The sequence below is a fragment of the Ananas comosus genome, linkage group 12 (assembly GCF_001540865.1).
Source record: "Ananas comosus cultivar F153 linkage group 12, ASM154086v1, whole genome shotgun sequence".
Classification (NCBI taxonomy): domain Eukaryota; kingdom Viridiplantae; phylum Streptophyta; class Magnoliopsida; order Poales; family Bromeliaceae; genus Ananas; species Ananas comosus.
Genome location: NC_033632.1, coordinates 9,301,608 through 9,328,731, shown reverse-complemented (window position 1 = coordinate 9,328,731; position 27,124 = coordinate 9,301,608). Strand labels below are relative to the sequence as shown.

Here is a 27,124-nt window from a genome sequence, read left to right as displayed (position 1 = left end):
TCAAGCTCTAATACCAATTATTGTAAAATAAGGGGTGAAAAATATTGATGGTAATTTCACAAACACTTGTTGGGCAATTTCATAACCCATACTCTATAAACATCCAAAGGAGAGCCAAACAAAAGAGCAAAAACAAAACAAAGGAAATCACAAGAACACAAATATTTACGTGGTTCGCTAATGCTTACATCCACAGGAGAACATTGCAAAAGAAGCTTCCACTATAAAACTTGAAGATTATAAGAGAGATACAAATGGGAGAAATATCGCCTTCTCTCCAATAAAGAGAGCTCCAATAATTTCTACCCAAATGGTGTAAACCACACATCACAAGGAAGATCCTACCTCTTTCTTGATAGAACTAAGATTAAATCAAACTCTAAAATTTTCTCTATTTTCTCCCACTTCCTTCCTCACTCCCTACTTCTCTCTCTTTTTCTTTAATATTCTGATACCCCACTTTAGCTCTTAGACAAGAAGCTATATGGCCTTTGGATCAAAAAAACTATGATCCAAAGGCTTACATGTAGGAGGCTCACCTATATAATAAGAAAATATAGAAGTAGAAGATTTTGACTTCACTGAAATTACATAGCCCAAATAACAAGGCCCAAATAACAAATAGGCCCAATGTAATTAACTCAACAATTTGGAAGGTGAAAAACAACATTACAAGTCGAAAGGGTCAGCTCCAATAGCTCTAATAGGAAGAGAAGTGCCTTCTCCATGATAAGGATAGAGAGAGGAAAGGTTACCTGGTTCCCTGAGTCATATGAGAGGCGGCACCAATATCAAGATAGAAGGATGGATAAAATGAATTACTGGTGGACAAAGCAGCAAGATGATTAGTAGCATCAAACGGTTGGTAGGATGATTGCGCACATACGTTGAGGACAATAATGAAGAGCACGACCAAATTGGCCACAACAAGGACAAGGGACGATAGTGCTGCAGGCATTGGTTTGTTGAATGAAGGTAAGAGGCCAAGAAGTTCCCCGTCCACAAGCAAAATAAGGTGAGGGTTGATCTGTAAAATAGTAAGAGCTATTAAAGGACGCGTATGAATTTCCAACATCCTCCACAACCACGGCTGCGATTGCATTATCGTCCGCCATGGCCATAATTTGAAGAATTGTTGCGAGATGTGTTGGAAGGAGCATTACTGTTTTGAGAGTGCAGTAGAGAAGAGGTAGTAAAGTTTTCAATAGACAGTAAAGCGGCAATAGGTTGGACTTGTATGAGAGAATCATAGGGCATTGAGCTAATGTGCTTGAGACGTGCTTCATGACCAAGAAGCATTAGTCCACATCTCTTGAAATTTTGGAGGAGGTTTCTAATTAGCAACGATTGTGATCAAGGTCTTGTACATGAAAGAAAGGCCTCGTAGGACATACATAATCTGCTCTTGGTCAGAGAGGGGTTGGCGAATTGCTGCGAGTCTTAAGATTGTGAAGTTGGGACTTCAAATGAAATCTCGTGCTGTTGAGATCGAGAAAGTGTGCTTCAAAAAGTGCAATCCATGCTTCATGAGCAGAAGTAGAATGATTGAGAAACGGAAGATCATTTCTGTCACGCCCAGTGACCGCCAATTCGGTCGGTTCGGGCACGTCCACAGACGCCGAACGAACAGAACCTCCCATGTCCGCCCAAGGCTCAACAACAACGACTATCATGTATAAAGAATTAGCCCAGGATTAATTTCATTATACATGGCTTGCACGAGGGCAAGCAACAAGCACAAGTGAAAGTAAACTAACTATACATGCATTCATTGTATCTTGAATACTTTAAACAAAATACAACATTTGATACTTCATTACATTCATTTGCCAAATTACATTACATGTCCTTCAAGTACATACATAATCTTTCATATACATAGCTCTTTTCATCATATACAAAAGATGAAACCAAACTGGGTACAAAACTAAACTCGGGGAAGCCCACTACCTAGGGCGCGATGCCCTTGCCGTGATCCTCGACCGGCCCGCTCGCGCTAGGATCTGCAAGGTTAGTGGTGTGAGAACTAATGAAATTCCCAATGGGTTCGGCCGCTGACCTCGCCGACTCACCACTAAGTCTACTAAAGCATATGTAGAAAGAAAGAACAGACAGATAACCCAACTAATGCTACTACAATGCGCAAAGCTGAATAGAGATAATATACTCATGATGCATGCATTTTACTTTTACCTTTACCCAATCCGCTTGGTTAACCATTTGGTTAAACCCAACTCACCAAACCAAATCCATTTTGTCAGGGAGAATACTGCTATCACCCGACGGGACCGTCTGCTGGGGAGAATTCCGCTATCGCCCAGTTGATGACACTCTAGAGCTCACCGCTTGAGGTGGAGCGACCACCCTCGAGCATTCAGACTATCTGTGAGTACGATCCAATCCTCACTTGGAGGATACCATGTCACTATAGCCATATTGTTCACATAGTTTTCTTGTCTAGCATTCATTCTTTTTGGTGCTATTCATTCCGTCTAGTCACAATGTCACCTTGTTTACTAATGTCATAGATTCATAGAGTTTCTATGTCATGGTCTTTTATCATTCCACATGTTTTCTACATTGGAAGTATACAAACTTGCTCACATTTAGCCACATGAGAACATTACCCTATAATGCATGAATTCACTATACATATACATGTATGCTCAAGAAAGTGACAAAGACATAATGAAGGATTCGAAGATTTCAGATAGCACCACCCACATTGTAGTGATACCGGAGAGCGAGAAACCAATTCCCGCGATTTATAGACGTCCGCTCATCTCGACCCACGACAAACGAAGCCAAATTGTGAATTTTTCTCAATAACTTGACGTAGACTTGTCGGAACTTCAATCCGAATCTCCCAACGCGTCGATTTATACTTCAATTAGGGCTACAAGAGATCAAACCCATGTTAGATCTCTCATTTTACAAAACTCCATTTTTAACCCTAGGGTTCATACATGACACCCATAACACAATTTTTTTAGAATTTTCTAGCATAAAACAAGCTCTAGAAATCCAAGAAAATTGAAAACCAACAAATTAGGAAATTTAAACCAAACCCTAACCAAGAAATGCAAGAAATCTACCTTAGGTTCTTGCTCCACAAAGTTCTTCTTGCTCTTGAGCCTCTTCTCCACCAAAACCACCAAGTTTTCCACCTTTAATCCTTCTCCAAAGCCTCCAAGTCCAGTACCGGTACTCAGCTTGGCAGCAACCAAACCCAAGAGCTACCCATTTTGCACATTTAATGGGTACCGGTACCACATTGGCTTGGTACCGGTACTCAATGTCTCAGCTGCAATTTCATAGCAGCAAGGTTCCGGGATCTGTTTACGCGCCCCATTTGCGCAGAAAACACTTAAATACATTCGAAACTCACAATTAACCATCCCCACACCTCCAAAGTAACTCGGGGACATCACACATCACGTTCATGCCTCATTTTGATCAATTCAATCAAAGCTAGCATCGTAACTCGGAGATTCAGTATATTACAAGTTTTTTCTGAACAGTGGCATTGATCCAACTCAAGAGAAGTTGATCTAGTAACCGCTATGAAGAGTAACTAGGATTTGAAATAATTTTGTTATTTTCGGAGATAGTTTTAGTTGGAGAAGAACCTTTTTTGATGTCTTGAAGATCATAGATTTGCAAAACAGGGGGGGGGGGGGGGGGGGGAAGATATAACCAGGTCAAGTAGTTATTCATATCTTAGTTTTGATGAACATAATCTATAATGTTAGCAGCAAACGGACTGGTTTGAAGCTCCGAAGATGAGGCTGCCATGAGAAGACAAAATAAAAAATAAAATAAAAAGAAGGAAGATAGCAAAATAAAAAAGAAACAGAAAAAAATAGCTTAAAAATGGTGGAAGTGAGGGATCCATGATGTTCGTTGATACCATGAGATTAATGAGCATCCTATCTTTATGTTAAGAATGGGTGCTTATATTTTTATATGAAAACAAATAAGTTTGTTACAACTAAAAGCTCCACTATTACAACAATATATAAATGAAGAATATCCTTAACACATATCGGATGTGAATAGAATTATGTATGGAGATATCAGAAAGAAAACTCCAATAATAATAACAACGCTGCTGAAATAGTCTGGACCTACAATTTGGGTCTAACAAATTATTAGTCTAGTAGGCTAGCTCGTCATATTAGGCATCATAGTTAATTAGCTAGTCGGAAGTGTGGGACGGGTTTTACAGTCTCTATACCTAGAAGTCTCTAGAGCTAGGAGTCTTTAACATTCGAATTTATAATTTTTTGATATCATTTACCTAACGATCGGAACATCTAAAAAGAAAAACCTAATAAAGAACAAAGTATATATACTTAAATTTCACACTAGATGTCCTAATTTACTTCCAGATAGTGAAAAGAAAAAATATTCATCAAAATTTTACTCGTATTTGAACTTTTCCACATTGTTAAATTTAGGAGCACCTCACACGGCCTTTAAATTTGATTTTGATTTTCATACGATTTGTTCGCTTAAGGATTTCTACAAACTTCAAATAAAGTAAATCGTACAAAACTATTGTCGATATTTGGAATGTTTTATCATAAAAAATAAAGTAAAAGCAGAGAAGCTTCTTGCGCAACTCATCAAATGAAATTTTCTATCCAAACCAAATAAAACGACCAAACCAAACGGAATTACATCAGTTTGCTTCGATTCATTACCGTAATTAGCTTTGCCTTCACCGAGGACTGGGGAGAATACAACAAATATCAACAGTATAACATTCTCCCAATCTTCTATATGCATGCATGCATAATCTTCCTAAATTTATAACATATGGAAGGTGAAATTGGCCGTGCTGGATCCATCGTAACCTACGAACCAGCCCATGAATAAGAACGATCTCTTATTTTACATGCATGTAGAGAGATTGTGTGTGTAGCATTTACCATTTGTAGAATAACATAACACTCCGTCTAATTCAAGAAATGAATCCTCACTATAACCAAATAAATAAACAAATAACAGAAGCCTTCTGAAGATAGAATATGATAAAACACAAGAAGCATCGCGTTTACAAACGTAAATGGCATTCATTAACTGTTTAGATTTACACAGGGTAGAAGAAAGAAGGACAAACAACATGGAGATAGGATACAAAGTCACTTCCTCTCGCCTATTTCCGAGAATCAGTGGACCTAAAACCTGCTAAATCATGCACCTTTACAGTCATATTCGCCAAGCATGCGCAACGTGAGAGAGAGAGAGAGAGAGAGAGAGAGAGAGATGAAAGCCTGTTTCTTGTAGAAATCAGTGTTGAAAGCCTGATCTTGTTATGCTACAGTGCTTGTTTACAGAGGGTGGTCTCAAGACGATCGGTGCCTTTTGTGGTTAGCCCGCCCGAGAAAGCAGAGGCGGAGGCGTTGGCTAAATGTGTCCCCCTTCTCCAGCTTCTCGCGTTTTGGCCTCTTCCATATAGAAAAGCCCTTCTTTTTCTCCTTCTGCTTCGGCTTAGAACACTGCTTCCGATCAACCCGCCTTAGTGGCGTTGCAAGTGCCTTCAGTGTCATCTGACGAAACAATAGGAATAAGAATTGTTTAGCACAGACTATTTATGTTTGGTGCTGGAATAATGCATCACTAACATGTCATTTTACAAGAAGGGGGTTCGTCCTGATTTCCAAAATATCAAGACAAGCCCCTCTCGCTTAAATTTGCATTCACTGAGAAACCAACAGCAATTTACACCAGTAGCGCATGGTTCGTACGTGCATAGATAACCAACCTTTAACAAAGGTTACATACGCACATAACCAGCTCTATGTTGGTTGGTTGATGGATTAAACGATGATGATGACAACAATGACGACAGCAATGACAACAGGGGAGAAACACATATAAAGAACTTGCTATCCATTTTCAATGTCATAGTGATATATGAATTAGCTAGAAAAGGAAGAAGACTGTTGAGCCACGAACCAAAATAAAAGAGGGGGGAGGGGGGGCGGTTAGAGAGGAAAACAATTTTCTTTACTTTTGGTTCCTTTCCATTAATTGTATGGGATGAATCTAAGATTCCGGAAGAATAGTTGTACCTGATGCTTCTTATTCGAGGTCCCCATGCACTCGCCTGAGGATGAACCCTCGCTCATGCCCCCCAAAGAAGAGCATCTTCCCCAACTTTCTCTGTTGGAGCTCGAATAGGAGCAGCACTCCTCATTTTGCCTAGTTGATTTCTCCTGAGGAAAGAAGAAAACAAGACTGTAAATAACGAGGTAGTGGAAACCAACAACATAATGTCCCTCTTCAATTTTTCTGACATGCACCTCTCTTAATCATAGTTTTATTTTCAGAATACAAATAAGAAATAACCATTAAATAAATTATAATTTGCATGGCCAAAGAAAAAACTACATCAAAGAAACGCTAAGCTTAAAGCCAAGTTTATGAAAAAGGGCATAAAGAATAGGTATTCATCCCTACACGTTCGCACACGTCTGGGGCAACAGTAGTGATTGAATAGCAGATTATTTGGTGGTGGATCACAAGAATCCATGTGAACCATTATCCTAAGGGTACCTGTCCCACATCTGATTTCTTTTCTCGGTAACCAGGAAAAAGGTGTTTGATATTTTAATAGATTGGCTCTCGAGTTTATGCCCTCTCAGCACTGCGAGTATACAAGGAAGGTGTTTGATATTTTAATAGATTGGCCCTCGAGTTTATGCCCTCTCAGCGCTGCGAGTATACAAGGTCGAACTAAGGTCGAACTAAGACACTAAAAGAAAATGACCATGAAACAATAACAAATGTTCTTTCATTCACATCAATACTGCAAATTCCTACTTTTCCATTCAGCCACTGGATTTAGCATATCTACAATGAAGTGTCGAATTCAAATACTGTGTTTTCCCAAATTACAATAACACCAAGGAAATTCCATGATTTCGCCATCCCAAGTGAACTACCAACAGTAGGCTCCCATACAAGGCAACAATAATCTTCTCCACATATACATGGTAGGGGCAAATCAAACTACAGATAGTAACATACATACTTCTGCAACATTATTTACTTACATTTTATATCCCTACAAAATCTGAATTTTCATGTGCTCTTTGAAACTTAAGTACTTAAAAAGTAACGCTGCCCCCGCCCCCCCCCCNCCCCAAAGGTACAAAAACCAGCTAGCCCATGATTTGGATGATTGCCCAACTTAAGATAAGGGTATTTTTGTAAGAAACATCACTTTGTAGGGCAATATATGAAAGCTTAGATTAAAGCGCACATATTCGTATTAGTGGAATCCAGAGGGGTATATCATATATGTAAAAGAACCATGAAAACAATAACCGTCAAAACCACACTACACTTTTCGGCAATGGGCATGGTAACCTCAGATCCTAAATTTGCAATGCAGCTGGAATGAAATGCCATTTGGCAACGATTATTATATGGTAGTAACAAAGGTATATAGAATTTACCAGTAAATGTGATCCTTCGGCAATACTTGCATCCACTTCAGTAAGTTTATGGTCATGATCGAGCAGGAAATCCTGGAATATCTGAAACATGTTAGCTAACTTAACAGACTTTTAAAAAAGAATCCTTCACTTAAGGACTAACCAGATCTTTCTCATCAGTTACAGACAAGTTAGATATGCTTTCTGATAGCAACTCGACAACTGATTTTGGAGCCGAACCTATTATTTACCCAAAAGAGTCAAAGATCAATATCGATGCCAGAAAGAAGGTCAAAGTTGACAAACATATAAATTTGCAAATAAAAAGGATTTTGCCAGCACCATTGGGAATATTAGATGGAGCAGATGATGAGCTGGCAGAATTTGTCCCGGTTGCTCGCAGACCAGTGATGATCTCATATAACAAACCCTGAAACATACCATGAATACTTATATTAGCAAACTAAAGGGAAAACACTATGCCCGCGAACGTTATTTCATTTTCATATAGGAAAGACAAAGTAGATTGGTAATATGGAAGATGCGTGGAACCCAGAACTCCAGTCCCGACCATTCACATCATCGTCTTTGTAGAATGTTCATAAAGTGTTCATGGATAGAGCATATCTATATTATAAGAGCCTGATTGGCCTTGCCATGGTTTCTAGAAGTGCTATTGAATAAAGAAGCTCGGAAAAGCACTAACAGTTTTCTCATTGATTCCCTCCAGAGTAGCTTCCTACTGAAGCAAAATAGAAGTTCAAAATTGGATCTTTGCCGTTTGGAGTTCAAAATCTCATCTCAGCTTTTTCTATATTAAAATCTTTGGACTTCTATTTGCAAAATGCCTAGCTCTTGATCTTCAGCATAGAAAAAATACAGTTAAGTGATTAAATTTATGTCCCTCCCCAGAAGAACACAATATAACCAATGCAACGGCATAGAGGACCATGGTACATAGAAGTCTAAAACCCCAAATTTAACAGCATACAATTCACTCCATATCAGATTTTATCTGAAAACTTGAATTACTTTTCTTGACTTTCTTTCAAGTTTGAAGAAGAACATAGGTATACAAGAATAGGAAATCACCTCATTGCCACCAGCAGAAACCTTCAAATCGCCCAAATCGTAGTACTTCTCCAGCTTACTTGACAATATAGAAGGAATTTGAGGGGGATGAAGGACGTTATAAAAGAATATGGAAACTGAGTCATAATAAAATTGTGGTCTTGGGGAGTTGTGGTCACCCTCAAATTTGATTATATTCTTATCACCCTGGATAAAAGCATTGCATGAACACTATTAGAGTTTATGCCCTTCACATTCAATATCAATTATAAAATACATCCTTAATATGATCGGAGCAGATTAAGATACTTACCGCATATGCTTCGTATATAAGATCACAATGATGGGGCTGAATGAATATATCCGCAGAAGCATGCCCAAATAACGCTGGAATAAAAGTCTTGGGTGCATACTGAAAAGGAAGCATAAGAAACATACATATAAGTCAACCTGCAGAATTTCTTTGTCAAATTCCAAGTTTGCAGATATGATCCCATACAAAACTTGCGTCCTAAACCACAATAAATTTCAAAGCATTTTCTATAGAGTTTCTGAAGTTCCATGTATAACAAGATATTGCTTGTCAACTATGTTCATGCTTAAGCAAAAAATTTGTCCATCCCATTCGACAGAAAATTTAGGCCACTCAATTTCATGTCAAGAAGACTTTAGACCATTTAATGTTAGTTAAACACAAATTTGCCATGGCTCCAACTAAAAATATAAATTCAAGCTAAGGTTCAACAACAAGCACATAACAGATCAACATATCAAGTTGAGAAGGACAATTGAGGAATTTGGTAAGAGAGAGAGAGCGGGAGAGCGAGAGGCTGTAGAACTGTATCTCTACAACGGAACAAAGTTTCCTCTCTTCATTTCTCCACCGTTTTGAGATGTGTAAGCAGCATGCATGAACTTCTAAGTTAGATGGCGGAGAGAGCGTAATAAAAGCAAACCTGTACAGTGTTCAGATCCATTATATCAAACTTAGCCCTCTTCTGGATAACACGCCGCATGTATTGAATAGCCATTTTGACCTGAGGGAACAGACATTTCAATCAACCACAAAATGTAGGAAGCATCTGCAAAATAGATGTTTGAAGGTCTAAGAAGACCATCATGCTAATACAGTTTGAAATTTGCATAATTGTAATCAAATTCTCTGGCATAAGTAGTATTACATATAAGATACCAAAGTAATTCCTTTTGGGGCAGTCACTATGTTTGTTGAGACAGCTAACTCCATGATAGAATGCAAGGATGGCACATCAATAGATGTAATTGGTTTAAAATGTATTCACAGCCAAAACAAACAGTAAAAGCAAGTGAATAGAATGAGGGAATACTATTGCTGATATGACATAATCAACTCCACTGTAAGTCACATTTCCCAAACAAAGTTAAAGCAAAAGAGTTAGCAAATCGAAAATACATTTCCACTGATGGCGTTGGGCTTGAAAGTTCTTTTAACAAAAACCGAGATAAGGATAGTATGAAATAGTGTTAACAACGTGGCCACTAGTAGCAATACAATAAGCAAAATTTGTGATCATAATAGGTTTTCATAAAGGTTCTGCTCTGAATCCTTTCTTTTATTTTCAAATCACTCAAAATTTGCTGTTTGGTGCCTCCTATTTACCAATAAGTCTTACGAGTAAAATCTGGAGTACATAGAAAGTTACAATAAAAGGAAAGTGTTTGGAGTGTAAAGTATTCAAAATGAGAAGTAACCAAATAACCAAAGTGAAAATTTGGTAGGGTTAGGAGATGAATTAAGAATATACACGGAAGATTGATAAACAAGTATTCAAAAAGGTAAGTATCTTTAATTACTTGTGCCAACTTTTCAAAATGGAGATAGCACTCAGGATATAGGATTAAAGGTAAAGATGAAGAGAAGCAGAGCATCAAAAGTTTATTGTGACAGGCAAATATATCTAAAATTTGGGAGATATTTTGTAAAATATCTACAACTCTGACCATGCTTATGTGGATTTATATTGGCCATTAAGAAATAATATGCCCACAAACAAGTGTCACAAAGGCAGAACTGTTAAGATGGATGAGTGGTTTTAAAAGGGTAGATCATCCCTAATATTGATGATTTGACTGGCTCTAGAGCAGATTTTACAAGATTTGCAGAATATGGAGGTTTGTATATCTTCTAAGCATTCACGATGCAACATGAAATATACCTTGCTGCTGTCGAAAGAAATGCACAAAGTTAAACAATGTTCACATCACAAACCAGTTTGACAATTTCACTCACATTATGGTGATTAGCCAGGCTTTTTGGTATAGTACTGTTAAAAAAGTGTTGTAGAATACAATGTTGTGCTGTAGAAAAATCTGTAGTGTTTGGCTAATTTTATTATAAAAGTACTGTAGCAGATGGAAAGTTGTTTGATTAATATTCTGCTGAAGTGTTGTAAAGTGCTTATAGAGCTAAAATTATCAAAATACCCACCATTCTAGTTTTTCAAATAATAAAATTTTAAAGTATTAAAGAGTCAGGCTGGGGTACTATCGATAGCACCAAGGATTCGGTGCTATTGAGTTTTCCACCGTTAGATTTAACTCTTTGATTATTTTTACCCGTTAAATTATACTATTCAACCAACCACTCACTCAACCCTAGGAGGCTCACATTATCCTAACCACCCATTTCTCAATCCAAGGGCTAAAAAATCAATAGCACCAATAGCTTGGTGCTATTGACAGTATTCCAGCCTAGTTCAAGTATTAAATAAAAACTTAGGACAAATAACAAAAAAATATATATACACGATATTCAAAAATCTATTTTATGAATTATTTGTAGCCACAATAGTTTTATTGTAAATTGTATTTAAAAAAACAATCTGTCATGACTTCAAAAAAGTTACATAATTAAAAAATATTTACATAACTCAGAATTAAATTCAAATTAATTAAATACTTATATAACCTCCCAAATCACTCTAATTTGGGATTTTCTTCAAATGCAAAAGCATACTCCGATTGCTTCTGTGGTTGCTCCCACGGTCACAACTAATGTGTTACCATAACGCCACACAGGCCCTTTTTGTTATTCCTAAACGGATATAAATGGGCCAAAAGCGCAGCCCGCTTTAGCCAAACGCCCTCAATGTCATACACAACGATTATACAAACAAATTACTGTGTTGATTCAACATAATATGACAACTAAAAATCTAACTATTTCGGAGGATAAAATGCATACTGTAAACTTAGGAAGCCGGATTTTGTAAACATCAACCAGCTCCATCATGAGACCAAATAAGTTAGAGAAGGCACTATCCAACACCATGCCAGCAATCGAGGGGTCTTCCGCTCCATATAAAAGGCTGTGTTTCATGGTATACGAGCATCATGATAAGCAAAGGATTGACGTAATCATAACACATAATAGAAGCATTTGAAAATTGTAATTCATGTGTTTTATAACAATAAGACGCATCCATCAATGTAAGTCGACTTGGACCATATGAATTATGAGGTCGTAAAGAAGAATGCATCTTGACAAAAACAACTTGACAAAAGAAGAAAAAAATATAAATATTCCTTTGATGAGCATTATCTCTCATTAACGCTCTAAAACCCTATGTTTAACCTAAATATTTTGAAAACAAAGTGCCTCTGCAACATCAAAGAAGACGATTTTACTCTAGGTAAATGCTTGGTAAGTAACAGATGTACCCTTGATATAAACTCTGGCCAAGGAAAGTACCTTGTGACAGCACCCATGGATCGTCCCCAAAGCCCTATACAGGAGACTTTTTTATCGCTCCGTAGATGAGAGACCACAACCTTGAGATCATCTTTCTGCCAGCAAGTCATTGTTTAATAAAGCTGTTATAGATTTTTCATAAGCACAAAAAGTAAACACTAGAAGAGAAATAAAGTATACCTCATGCCAACCAAGGCTGACATAATCTCCACCAGATAGTCCAGATCCAGAAAAGTCAAGAGTGAACAGAGTGATATTTGAAGGGAGGAGGATCACTGCTGCTTCATTTGCATCAGCTCTACATCCACTGCATTAATAAATGACAAGCAAGCACAAACTTACCTTAGTAAAAAATAATAATAATAATAATAATGCTAGAACTGAAAGGAGCTAAACCAAAAGACTGTTAAATACAATACTGCTGAAGTGCATAACAACCACATTTTAACTGATATAGTGCCCGCGTGCAAGTAAGAGGAAAATGAGGAAGGAAAAGCACTATTCAATGGAAAGGAATGATAAATACAAGCAATAGATAAATTTCGATAATAGAGACACGAGGCAAAATAGACCTCTATAGAGTCCAGTTACTATACTATTGGAAGCAGAGAGGCCTCCATGCCTCCAAATTATTTTCAATAATGGAAAATCCGCATCAACGATCGACTCTGTTAGACATGATCTACACTATTTGAAAATATCTAGAAACCAAAAATCAATATTTTTCGACATCATTTGACTAGTGATCAAAAGGTCTCAAATTAATAATTTTAAAGGCCGATGTGATGCGTTTGTAAGTTTAACGTTGTAGAGCAATCAATCCAAATTCGGTGAAATATTGATAAAAATTTCTATTCACTCTCTAGAGCAAGATCAGCACATCTGATCTGAAATTGAAGTCCTCTGTCATTGTTTTCTACGAGACCCTATTTTCAGCTGTTCATTTTAAGGTTACGTCTCAACTAAATAAATGATGTCGAACAATCATGAAATTGATTTCTAGATACTTCGAACAGTGTAGAACATGTATAACCAAGCCAATCATCAAATTCAGATGTCCCATCATCGAAAACAATTTGCAAGCATGGAGATTTGAGTGTTTCCAATAGTATAGTAGCTGGCCTCAACCAATATATCCAAAGATAATGATACAGTACAAGTTTTTTATCACTGAAGTTTGACATCAGACCTTAAAATCACTAGGTATATGTCATAGTTAGGTCGGGTGATAATTTGAAGTTGGAAATGATATAAAACAGCCAGTTACCAGAATGGTTTTCTTCTTTTTTTCTCTCCAGCTTTCCACACAAACCAACATAATACTGTTATTAAAGACATATATATCCTTTCAATAGTGGTGAGGCGACCAAGTTACAAAAGAAATCAAACTAAAAGAACGACATATGTGCCAGTGCATTCAAAATTGTCCTCTTATTCTACCAAATGCAGCATTTTTCTAGACAAGATGGGCTGTCTGATTACCAGCAAATATTCCTTTCAATCCCTGTAACAATGCTACCTCACCACACATCATCCCTAAGCTATCCATGTTATAATTATAGTAATTTCTAAACATCAACAAAACCAAACATGCCCATGACGTTCTAAAACACTATACTTGGGTATAAAACATTGGGCAAGAAAATAGAGACATAAAAAACACTTTTCATCAAACTATACAAATTAAAGGATAACCTAAAAATATTAAAAAAGTCCCTGTGAAAGGAAATTACAGAATGGAGAAACCATAGGCATAAGCTAGGTAGAAAAAAATTGTTTAACCTATTCCCATGGCAATAAATGACACAGGGAAGAGCTGTATCCTCTGAGACATTGGACGGAACATAGTGGCTGCACTGTAAGGTATGACCCCTTCCATTTGTAAGCTGTGAGATTGAAGTTCAAGCCAAAGTTAACAATTACCAGAATTTCAATTGCCATAAATGGCTTATCATCAGCTGATAGAAAGACAGAAGAAACCTCGGTAACTGATCTCCGTACTTGCCTCCAAGTCTAGTCGTTTGTACTTTCGTCCTGCAAGAGTGAATTCTGTCTCCCATAAATACTGGTCTGGATTATATTCTGCCCTGTATATTCACCACATATTAAGGAGGGGACAACCAGCATAAAATGTTAGAATTTTTAGACAATCGATAAATAAAAATAATTCAGAAGAAAGAGAGTTTGCTGCTTGATGCTCTAGAAAGAAACTGCAAGGGCATCGTCTCCATACATTGACTTTACTATAAGAACATAAGGTCTAGTATACATTTTAAGAAATAGTAGATTAATTTGGAACCACTATAGCACAAAGGAGCTCCTTACTTCTTAGAACTGTTCTGAATTGCTCTAAATTGTTTTCTTTTCTTTTCATCTATATATGAAATTATGAATTTTTTCATGAATATCCCAACTTTATGTTAGCCCCTCATGATACAAATTACCACCAACAAGAGGACTATGATTTTTGTGAACTCAAAAGTTTAAGAAGAACAGAAAGAGAAAAACAATGATCTATTTCAACTATTCGACTGACCCATCCAGCAAGCAATCGCATTATTCCATGTAAATTCTGCAAAATACAGTTCGCAAAGGATTCCCTTTAGAAAATTTATATCAATTTGGAAAGTGACCACCTAGGCATAAAAAGAGCTTTTCAGATATATTTCTTCTCAACTTTTATAAACTTTGGGGCCTTTGGGCCAATCTGTAAGTTTGTTGAAAAATAGTCTCAAGACTTAATGAATTAGAAGGTCTATTTTGTTTTTATGTGGCATCCAAATGTATTATGTGAAGCCATAACTTCTACTTATTCCATGCAAAACTGCTGTCCAGTTTGGAAAGGATTCTCTTAGACAATTCAATCCAATTTTGGAAAGTGACTAAGCATGAAAAGTGCTTTCTAGAAATATTCACAGTCCACTTTTGTAAAAATTGGGCTAATCTGTAAATTCTCAAAAAATAGTCACAAATCCAATTTAATTAGCAGTTTTATTTTGCTTTCAATTCAGATTTTCACTCCGATACAGGGCGTCTAGATGAACCATGTGAAGCTACAACTTTCGAGCAGCCTTCATTCGATAATAGTGAATTTCTGAGTTGTTGGGCAGTAAAGGCAATAAGGCATTGGTGTTATCATCTTTTCCTTACCTTCTTAATCTCTCTCATCTATTTAAGAAGTTCTCTAGCATCAAGAGCTATGAATTTATCCACTACATCGAAAGTTTAACACGACTTGTGTAAAACTTACATATCAAAATCCTACTGAATTGACTGATTGCTCAGCATATCTTTGTTAACCGTTCTACCTCTTCCTCCTACTATCAGACCAAATAGGCATATTGAGTTTCCTCATCAAGCACACTCTCTCAATGAGTTAATTTCTTGGTTCATCAGCCTGAAGTGAATGTTTGAGTCATTTGACCCAAAAGCTTTGTATGCCAAACTCCCTGCAAGCTTACCCAAATTGGTACTATAACATCCTTGGTCTCTCTTGCAGCAAAACCATTATGAACAATACATGATTCGATTCGCTAAGTAGGGAATCACAGACAGCATCTTTGTTAGGCTATCCCTGCTATTCGTTTTTGTTAAGTTTGACCACCAAACTGACACAAGCAATTCAAGTTGAATTCCTACTTTTTGGACCATCACAAGCTTGAAATATTCTAACTACATCCTGATTCAGTTACAAGCTTGACGAACGACCACATGGCTTTAAAATAGGTATGCTCTTTAGTTATATTTCCCTACATAACAATCTTATTGTCTCTTTCACTCGACTTCTGATTCTGTATTAAGCTACAAGTAACCTTACGAACTTCTTTGCCTAACCAAAAACGAAGAAGCTTATATGAGATTCCGAGCCACAAAAGTAAAAGCTCCAATTTGGCGCTTCCAATTTTCTATACAGATCAGGGAATTTTTCTTTGATGCTTCTCCTAATAATGCTACTCAAAAAGTACTTCATCAAACAGCACAATACCCTACATAGGGCCAAAAAAATCCCCTTACATGAATATGGTACAAATCCTAAAAACTGATTTCACATTTCTACAAATGTAACTGAGCATAGTTTCATGAATTCAAGCAAGCAATTGCACTCACAATCATAAATTGCAAAAAAGCAAATAAGAAGAACAAACCTAGGAGGTCGGATCACGAAATTGATGAATTGCTCAATCATCTCACTCGCTCCACCCTCTTCAAAGAAACTCCGCCCCGAGGGTTCTCGCAACAACGGAGACTCCCCTAAATCATCAGAGATCCCAATGCTCCACCATCTCAAAGCACGAATTCATCCTACTCGCTTACTACTCCAACTTTCTATGCTCAAAATCCATACCAAATCCCCAAAATCCCCTTCAAGATGTCAAAAAGCACATTAACAAACAAGATTCATCGCTCTGCGAGATCGAACGCTCGATCCCTCAGCTCAAGTCGGAGCGAATTCGCCGCTCCTACGAGATCCGTCGAGCGGAAACCCTAGAATCGGCCGTCGCGGCGTTCCCGGGCGATTCCGCAGCCGTTCCCCGCGATCCGAGGATCGAATCGCTCCCCGCGAGCCTCCGACTCGAAAGAGACGAGCAAGAAACCCTAGAATACGCTGAAGAGAGCAAGGATTAGGGTTTCGAAGGGGCGAATCGAATCGGGGAGCGAGAGAGAGAGAGAGAGAAAGAGGACAAAGAAGGAGCGAAAGCTGTGGGGGGCGTGGGAAATGAGAACGTTAAAGAGAGAAGGTTAATGTACTACATCTCTGACGACAGACATGTTCATGTTAAATTGAAAAACACATCAAAATTGTGGGGCCCGAAGTAAAACCTATTATTTCATTGGTGGATTCGATTATTCGTGGACAGTTTTGTCGACGTAACGATTAACATTTATGCTCGAAAAGTAGTTTAAAAATTTAATTCGGAAATTACTTTTTTTGTTTTTTTGGCATAATTACATATATACCCTTCAAAACTTCCAAAATTTCTTACTTATTCTTACTTTTTTTTATTTCTAATATACCCGTCATATGTTCATCAGTTATTCCAAAATACTCCTACAGTTACCAACCATTAAGTTAATTTAGGTTAAACGTGAGTTAAATATCTATTTGAGTTTAAAAAATATCAAAATACTTATTTTGTCCTTAACTTAAGAGCAAATAAAAAATATTGGTGATAGTAGAAGGGTATATTTGAAGAAATCAAAAATTAAAATATTTTTTATACCTCTAACTTAAGCGCTAATAAGAAAAGTCGATAATGATAGAAGAGCATGTTTGAAAAGACAAAATAATAATTTTATATAAATAACAGTTATTACTAATAGTTTATTAATAAAATTTAACTCTAAAAATATATTTGAAATAGATTGTAATATAAAAATAGTATTTTTAATATTAGTCTTTTAACAAAGATAAATCAGAAAGTAATTTTTCAGACGTACGTAAGCAATTGTCTTTTTTTTTTTTTTTTTTTTTTTTTTTTTTTTTTTTTTTTTTTTTGTTCGAAATAACTGTGAGGGGACCGCGCCGGAGATGGTATGCTTTAATGTATTAAAAAATAAAAAATAAAACAGAGAGAACTGTACCACACTAGAACCAAATGACACGCGTCGGTTGGTAAGTGGTTCGTTTTCACAGGTCCCGAAGAACATATAAAAGAGTCACATTTTGGAGTCGAAAAAGTAGGCGTGATTAATTTCTTCGCTTTTGTGGGCGTGTTTACCTTAGGACTCGGTTTCGTCCAGCGAAGAAGCCACACCGAAACATATCTGTTTTTATTTATTATTTGACGAAATTACCCTCACACTTCAACTAGAATTATGAGAAAATTCCGTTATAATAATCCAATACAATTGAAAAAGTGTAGGGGTATTTTAGTAATTTCTCGTGCACGTAAGACTAGGTTGTCCACGAGTGGTAATAATTAGTCATCAAAACCACCACGTCGGCGCTTTAGTACGTGTCAGGAGATAACCTCATCTTAATTAAAGTATTAATAATTTAATGAACACTTCCACTGCTTAGTGCCACTTGTAGACCAGCATTAGTGAGAATCTATTCGGATTACGGGTGTCAATCAAGCTCGTTGTTTGCGAGCCAGTCTGCCTTCGACTCGGAATGAGCACCAACGATCAACATCCACTTGTTTTTAATAAATGAGGCGACACAAACCTAATTTTTCCAGCTCGTTTAATAAACGATTCAAAACACCGAGTTGGATCGATAAACAGGCTGAATATTATATATATATATATATATATATAATATATATATATATATATTTATATATATATATATATATATAGTATATATATATATTAAATAATTATACTATATAATAAATTTTTATTATTTGGTTTTTAGCTCTAACTTAAGTATAAAGTGCAACTCAATTATAAATAAGTCATTATATATACAAGTTTTCAATTAGATCAAGTTAAATAGGTACGACATTTATAAATTTATTTCATACGCTATTTTCATAATTTTTTTATTTGTGTCGTCATGACGCGGTCGTGTATGGCCGTGATTCGTCATTGACACCCATAATTCCAATATTGACCGCTTAGTCTAATATTTTTACTCTCTACTTTTATTATTTTTTTTTGACATATACTGCAACTTAGTTCTAATAAGTTAAACAAATAGATTGTGAATTTGGAGATGTGTTAGATACTTCCCAAAGAAGGTCTCTATACTAATACTTTGTTTTTAGTGATGGAACATCGAATCAATGTATGATTAGAACTACTAACACTACAACAAAAACGGTCTATAGCGACACATTTAAATGTAGGTACATGTTAAAAAAGTGCTGCTAGCTAAAATTACCGACACTTTTAAAAAGTGTTGCTATATGTGGGGTCGCTAAGTATATAGTGACAGCTAAAGAGTGTCGCTATAATCTAAAAGAGTGCTGCTAATTTACCAACACTTATTTAAGTATTTAGCAACCGCCGAAACTCTATCTCATTGGCTGCAGTGGCGGAGGAGGACGACAGTAAAGCCTCTTCGTCTAGAATTTCAGTGGATTGAGTGAAGAGAGAAAAAAACAAGGTAATTGATTTTTCTTTATTTTTTTTTCTTTTCTGTTTGTAATCGGGCCAAATGGACAGGGTGTAGTGGGTTGAGTAGAGTAATCTTTTATTTTTGGTTGGATTGGGCTTTATATTTAAGCATTAGTAGATGTGTTTTTAAGTTTTAGTATAAATGGGACACTTACTAAAAAGTGTCCCAAACATGTGTCCCTATAATCTAATTCTGTTGTAGTGTAAAAGTATCTAAATATCAAATTTTATAATTTTTTATTATTATTTATCTAATTATCGAAAATGTCTCAAAATCGACCAATTTAATAGCTAATGTGACCCATTAATATATTTAACTATATAGAACAATCCAAATAATGTGACATTTTTATAGGAAACTCTAGATAAATATCTCTAATTTAACATTTAAATATCGTATCTTCCTTTTATGTGACATTTTTATTTTCAATAGTTCAAACTACTCATCTACTTAGGTAAATAGTACCAAAAATCATAAAATTTAATTTTAAAATACTTCTAATAGTGTAGAATATATTAAATAAAATCAATGTTGATTCGAACATCCCATCACGGGAAAAAAAATTAGAAGCATGTGTTGGCAGAGAAAACACGGGCCAACACGTTGTGTATCCTAATTCATTTGCTCCCGACCCCTCCGATTGAACGGAATATTTGACTTTGTCTCAAGCGTGGATTGGAGAGGGAACGGTTCGATGGGGTTCCTCTTTACCCGAAGCAGATTCTACCTCGAAGCGTGTTCCAAGGCTTTAGGTACCGACCAAACCACAAAGTGTTCAACCTCTCAGATCTCAATCACTAATGCAGGCTTATAACAAAATATGGAAACCCTTAGATTGAAATGTTTTTCGAGATGGAGGATCGCACATGGAGAAGGCATGTAGTTTGTTGGTGCATTCGTTGGCAAGAAGCGAGGCTGTCCAGTGATGGTCAGAGTGGTTGTGGCGACTAATGCAGGGTGGTTCTTCACAGACGAGGGCTTCAACATTACAACTATTCCTAAATATATACTTGACGATTTAATCTATTAGATTGATAAACTATAGTGTCAACTAACACACAAAAATACCAAAAAGTAAGGATAACAGAATAGAAAATAAGAAGTGCAACATAAGGTGCAGACAATGCCAACACCAAACCCTTATTTATAACTAATGAAGCATAGATATTCAAGAGAGAGAGTGGGGAGCATAGTGAAGAAGAAAAATTAGGGAGATTCAAGCAGAGAGAGATAAGGACGGGAAGGAGCGTACAGGCAATCAAAGGCAATGGCGAAGGACAAGGTGCAGACCTGCCATCACCGTTGGGCAGCACACACTATTCACAGGAGTAGGTACTCATTGGTGAGTGTTGGCGCATGGCGGAACCCTAATATTATGTGTAGCACACTGAACATTAGCAAATAGCAAGGTTCCAGTGTTAGAATAGTGTTTTGAGCTATTCCTGGTGTTTCTGAAGGTCGTTGACTGTGCACTGACCTATCGCTCGTGTTTCGAGAACGCAAGGAGGAGTACTTAGCACCAAATCTATAAATTCAGGTTTTGGAGCGCTGAGTACCGGTACCTGGGTGAGGTACCGGAACCCCAATGTGTGACCGAGAGAGCTGCTCTTGGGTTTGGGCTGAGAGGTGCTGAGTACCGGTACTGAGTTACCGAGTACCGGTATTGGTACTTCATCGAGCGGGTACCGGTACGCCGTAAACAAATCGCTTGACCGAGGCTCGGGTTTGGCAGATTTGGGTGCCGGGTACCAGTACTCCTCTCCGAGTACCGGTACACAGTGCAGAAACTGCAGTTCGTGCAGTTTATAATTTTTAGAGTTTTGAGGGGTCTTGAGGGAATTGTTACAACGTGTTTATATTACTCCCTCCCCCCCACATGTCCCTCTTTGTGTTGAGGTTGGAAAGGAGCAAGGTAGGGTTTCTCCCTCTCTTTCTCTCTAGATTTCTCTCACAAACCTCTTTTGATTTGGGATTTGATCTTGTTTCTCTTCATTTCCTCCTTGAAGCTTGCATCTTGGAGCTTGAAGAGAGCTTGGAAGTAAAGAGAGGAGCTTCTTGGTGGATTAATCTTCAACCCTAGCTCAAGCTATTTGGAGCTTTCTTGAAGGTTAGTACTCATTTTGCAACTTCTATTTGTAAGTTTTGTAAGATTTGTAGATGAAAATCTAGTTTTGGAAAGAATTAGGGTTTATCTTGGGATTTCTTATTTTGGGACTTTTGGAGTTTAATTGATGAGTGTGGAACTCTCCTTTAGGTTGGATTTGAAGCTCCATTGAGTTGATTTGAGCCTTGGACAAGTTTTGTTTGGTCAAAAGTAATTTTCACCTCTTTTCCTTGTGATTTTTGGTGAACTTTGTATGATGTTCGTTCGAACTTTGTAACCCTTTTAGAAATTCTTTTAGGGTACTAGAAGCTTAGTGGACAACTTTGTTCGAAGGAACGAAATGGTTCGAGGAGTATCCAGTGGGTTTGACCTCACCGAAATGGGTGAATTCCCTCTATGTCTTTCCTCAGGGTATAAGACATAATTTGATGCATATTCATGTTAATTATGACATGGTAGAATTTTTGAATACATGCTTCTCACATGTTATGTGTAGGAAAATTTATACTCTATGAAGTAGAGGCTTTCAATGTGGACTTGTGCATTAAATGGCACTTCATGATAGATTCCTCCTATGTAACCTTAAGGAGCATGCTAGAGTTGAACAAAGGTTCAACCTTTGGAAAACACATAGTGAATGGATTAGAAAAAGTAGTTATCTTACATGATGAACAATGTACTTGTTGTAGACAAGGTAAATGTGATGTGACATAGTGACTATGCATGTTAAGGTTAACATGAAGCTAAGCTTGGTGCATTTAACCTAGTTGAACAACTAGAACTTGGCATTATGACATGGTATTCGATCTAGAGATTAAGTTGTATTCCATATTTTGGATACGAGGAAATGAGATTGTACAGCATTGGGGTGAACCCTAGTAGAGAAAATTGCATATGCATGACATGCATTATAGTACTTGTGTACATTGTTATAACTCTTTTGCATATGGCATTAGTAAATGTCTCCTTTCATAATTGTTGGAATTGCATGTTTAATGAAACCTCCTTGGGCCTTGACTAAAATAGAAAATCCTCCGAGATAGGATTAAGAGATGTGAACAATGATTTATGCTTGACATAGTGAATATAAACGTCATGTAGTGACACTTAACTTAGTAAATGACTAAACCTCGACAATGTGACATTGTATTGGACCTTTCGGTCGATAGTGCTTTTTCCATGTAATATACTGAAATTTTCGGGTTACAATGCTAACCTTGATTTAGGGGATCAAAGTGAAGTTTGAACTGGATGTGCATCTTTCCCGAGTAATTCTGGAGGTGTGGGAATGATTTTGGAAAGTAATTGAATGTTTCGGTGCAAATTGGACGCGAAATAAACTCGAAAGAGAGTTTTTGGATTGTGATACTAATTTCAATTGAATGGATCAAAGTGAGGCATATATATATAATTTGTGACATCCCCTAATCATTTTGGAAGTGTGAGGAAGGGTAATTGTGGATTTTGAAGGTGTTTAGAATACCAAATGTCGAATCTCCCAAGTTGAAGCTAACTTTGATCAAAGTGATCAAAGTAATGCAAGAAGATAAATCGGTTGCTCCCCGAGTTAAATTGGTGAGTTGGGGATGCCTAATAGTATAAATTAGATATGTTTAGAGGTGTTAGAACGTAGTGGACGCTCGTAAGGGCCCTGGATTGATGCTACTGCTGCTGCCAGCTGCCAAGTGCAGATTCTACACTAAAGGGCTACAGGGACCGATCTATAAAAACAGAGTTCAGCATTTTGTGAGGACTTAAGAGCAATTGCTGCTCAGTGCTGCTGCTGCTGCTGCTGCTACTGTTAAGTGCTGCTGCTGCTGCTCCTATTGCTGCTGCTGCCGAGAGCTGCTGCTACTGTTGCTGCTGTCAAGTGTAGAAAAGAAACTGTAAGGACTGTTTTGTAACAGCTGCAGGGACTGTTTTGTAACAGCTGCAAGAATTGTTTTGTAAAACAGCAAATTCAGCCTTGTGGAGGGTTTAGTTGCAATTATCCAATCTTATCTTTAAACCCAGGTGTACGTAGGGTATGCCCAGGCAGGAACCAGCTTACTTCTTCTCTCTTTTCCTTTCGTTCTTCCTCTTCTCTCTCTAAACCATATGAAGGGGATTTGATGGAGAAGTGGTGGATTGGTGTTTGAGCTGAGAAGAACAACAACAGCAGGGGAAAAATCCTGTGGAGAAGGGAAACTTCAGGTTAGGTAATGATATTCTGTGGTAAGGCTTGTTCTAGTTGCTCTAGGCATTGAATTTTTGAATTTTAAAGCTTGTTTTGCCATAGAAAACCTGAAGAAAGGCTATATATGGTATTGTGTTGAGCTGAGAAGAAGTTTGGTAGCAGGAAAGCAACTTGTTGGAGATGAAACCTGAGGTAAAGTGATGTAATTCCTGGTTTGGATTAGGTTAATTACTCTAGAAAGGGTTTAAGTTATGAATTTTTGGGTTCTGAAGTTTATAGATGCTATGTAAATGCTATGTGAACCTAGAAATAGTATTATGGACAGCATACATGTAAATTCTTGGTGAGTAAGGAAACCAGAGATGGGTTGGCTGCTAGGGTTGTTCTACTTACTCTAGAAAAGGATTCTTTACTTGCTAGAACTTGAAGTTACCATGAAACCTAGAGAACAAGCCATATGTCATTATATATGTATGTGTGATTGTCATGTATGGATTTGGATAGCTGGAATTAAGGTGAGATAACTATAATTCCTGGTGAAAGATGGATATAAATCCACTAAATTAGTTGGATATGAGGTTCTTGGGTTAATAAAAAAATTGAATCACTCTATGTGTTTTTATAGAGTTTGTATAATAACAAGCTATGTAAAACCTAAGCTTAGAAATGCTATTTTGTAGTATTGAGATTCTAGTTTGAAATTGATCGCGTGAAAACCTAATTAAGGGTAAAACTAATGCGTTGGAAAGCTCGGATCGGCGTTCTGATGAGCCTACAGCAAGCTAGTGAGAAAAACCTCATTTTAGCTTCGTTTGTCGCGAGCAACGGTTGTAATGGTTCGTAAGTTGCGGGAAGTGAATTTTTCGTATTCCGGTATCAAGTAAAGGTGGGTTGTGCTTCACCGAAGCGATTAGGTCGCTTCCATGCCAAAGCAATGTATGGTTTTCATTGATGCATATATGTATAGTGGTAGGTTATGAATGATAAAATGAATACATGAATCATGATATAGTAGCTAATGTTACCTACTGTTGAAATATGCTATGAATATATTATGGTTAATGCTAGAGCATGTATGAATATTAACATATTGTGAACATGCTAGATTCACATGAATTGAGTATTGATCGATAACTCTAGATTTATTAGAGAGTTCGCCGGTTATAAAGTGTAAAGTGAGAATATGTAAACTATGATCCTAGGCAAGGATAACTAGGATGATATATAGATCCAGTGACATGAACCTAGTGTCATTGAACATAGGTTGAATAAGTAAACCTAGAATCGAGATCTAGGTGAAAGGACATAGAACCTAGCGTAAGTGAACCTAAGTTATAATGTATGGTAACACTTAGTGTACTTGAACTAAGTTATGAATTATAGTAGTAGTAGGACCACTAGGATGTGAATGGTTTAGACCTAGGAAGGTCGTCAACATAAGGTAAGTGTTAAATCCTTAAGTTGTGAAAGTGGATTCCGGAATCCCTAGGAATGGTACTGTTGGCAAGAATAGAATCAGAACTACGGGTTTGACGGTTCTCCTCGCCCGGTAGTGATTCAACGGGCTCGACGGTTCTCCTCGCCCAGTATGCCATGAAATAAATGAATTAGAACTACGGGTTTGACGGTTCTCCTCGCCCGGTGGTGATTCAACTGGCTCGACAGTTCTCCTCGCCCGGTATGCCATGAAACAAATGAATCAGAACTATGGGTTGGACGGTTCTCCTCGCCCGGTAGTGATTCAACGGGTTTGACGGTTCTCCTCGCCCGGTATGAGCTCGAACGGGCTTGACAGTTCTCCTCGCCCGTTGAGCTTGAGCGACTTATGGTCACGGGGATCGACGGTTCTCCTCTCCCAGTGATAGACCTATAGTCGTGTGGACTTAAGGCTAAGGTGCTTGTGAGACGTCCTTTACCTCAAGTCTGACTTAACGTGGTACTCCGCGGATGATTGACTCGAGGCCGAGTGAGGTGGATAGCTTGATAGCTTGATAAGGTAGATGAAACCTTAGAAGCTAGTGTGATATGAGCTATGGATAGCGGGATAGAAAGTAGAATCTGTAGATCTATTGTATATAGTTGCATAATTTGCATATTGCATATCTTGAGGCATACATGTAAATATTATCTGCATAAATTATTTGTGAATATCTGTTGGACTAATATGTTACAATGCCTCCTTTGGACCTAGTGGGTCAAGCTCTTCACTTGGGTGGCCGTACCCACTAGGAACTATATTTATATAGTTCTCACCCCACGTTGTTTTGGGGATTTCAGGTTTCCATGTGAGCAGTGCTGCGGAGCGAGGAAAGAGCGTAGCTTCGTAGATAGCGCTCTACCACCAAGACTTGAGATAGAAGAATCCCAAAGTGGTCTAGCTTAGCGGTTTTGTAAGACAAAGACCTAACTTGTAACAGTGTTATAAAACTTATTTGTACCTGAAAGTGAATGTAAAATGAAAAATGAAAAACTGAGATGAATGCTTGTAATAGCCTAGTTTAGTATTTATGTTTTTGATACTTATACAATCTATGTTTGAATACAGTTCCTGGTTGGAACCTTCTGTATTGTATTATATGGATTGTGACGCCTTGAATGTATAGGAAAAGCTCTGTCCGTTCGGCGGTCTGTTGGCGTGCCCGAATCCGACCAAATGGGCGGAGTTCGGGGCATGACATTCCATGTTTTAGACATGAGGAATGTGATTACAACGCCTTTGGGTGAATGATAAGGAAGGACAATTGCATATAATATTAATTGAATGAAGCCACTTGCATGATATTTTGTTTACTGCATGAGTGGAGGCTTCGGTAGAAATGCATGTGCATGACATATATTATAATCTTGTGAATTTCTTGTGACTCCTTCGCATATGGCATTAGAATGACCCCCCTTGACTAGTGAAAATTGCATGGTTATGAACCTCCTTGGAGTCTTGAATAAATAGTGAATTATCATAGATAGGATAATGACAAGCGAACTATGCATGCTTTAGGCATACTATGTGTTGGTAGGGACATACCACCTAAGTAATTGTGAACCTGATATGACATGAATGATCTAGAATCCGACCGTTGAGTCGATGTGTGAGATTCCATGTTTTAGACATGATGATTGAGTATCCACATTGTGGACCCTATACTATAACCACACTTGCTTGCCTTTGTGCTCATTCGCACATGCTTATGAGGGTAGCTCCCTATAAGCCGGCACTCTGGAGTTGGCCTTGTGACGATAGATCGCCCGTGCAGAATTGGGCGCCAAAGTGGATTGCCGTTGGAAGTGTATGCTATCACGGGGCCATTAGGCACGGCACGAGCCAGGATGTTACCACGTGTAAGTCCCCCGTTGATTAGGTAAATGTGACTTAACTGGACATTGTACATCACCCATGGTTGATGCATATATAGTAGATGGACATACTAGTGGTTTGCTACCTTATATTACCACTTGATGCATTCACAGTAGTTGGACATTTCGTGAGACATCATTACATTGACAACCTTAGCGGTAGTAAACCTACACCGAT

General features: G+C 37.5%; 1 protein-coding gene and 1 long non-coding RNA gene across 3 annotated transcripts; one reads left to right on the top strand and one right to left on the bottom strand.

Annotated features, from left to right (window-relative positions):
- LOC109718539 lies at positions 5,008-16,974 on the bottom strand. Of its 2 annotated transcripts, XM_020244806.1 has the most exons (14): positions 16,395-16,974; positions 14,255-14,336; positions 14,032-14,135; positions 12,430-12,556; positions 12,250-12,344; positions 11,743-11,866; positions 9,476-9,556; positions 8,833-8,931; positions 8,541-8,726; positions 7,791-7,878; positions 7,612-7,688; positions 7,470-7,541; positions 6,081-6,224; positions 5,008-5,555 (listed from the first exon to the last, which is right to left on the bottom strand). In XM_020244806.1, the coding sequence occupies exons 1-14, from the start codon at positions 16,433-16,435 to the stop codon at positions 5,352-5,354; spliced, it is 1,524 nt and encodes a 507-aa protein (XP_020100395.1). In that variant the 5' UTR covers positions 16,436-16,974; the 3' UTR covers positions 5,008-5,351. The 2 variants fall into 2 exon arrangements, with proteins under 2 accessions (XP_020100395.1, XP_020100396.1); XM_020244807.1 differs by lacking the exon at positions 14,032-14,135 and having other exon boundaries at positions 14,173-14,336.
- On the top strand, positions 23,532-25,993 carry LOC109718058. The gene is made up of 3 exons (XR_002218358.1): positions 23,532-23,617; positions 23,698-23,787; positions 25,873-25,993. It is a non-coding gene; the product is annotated as an uncharacterized LOC109718058 (long non-coding RNA).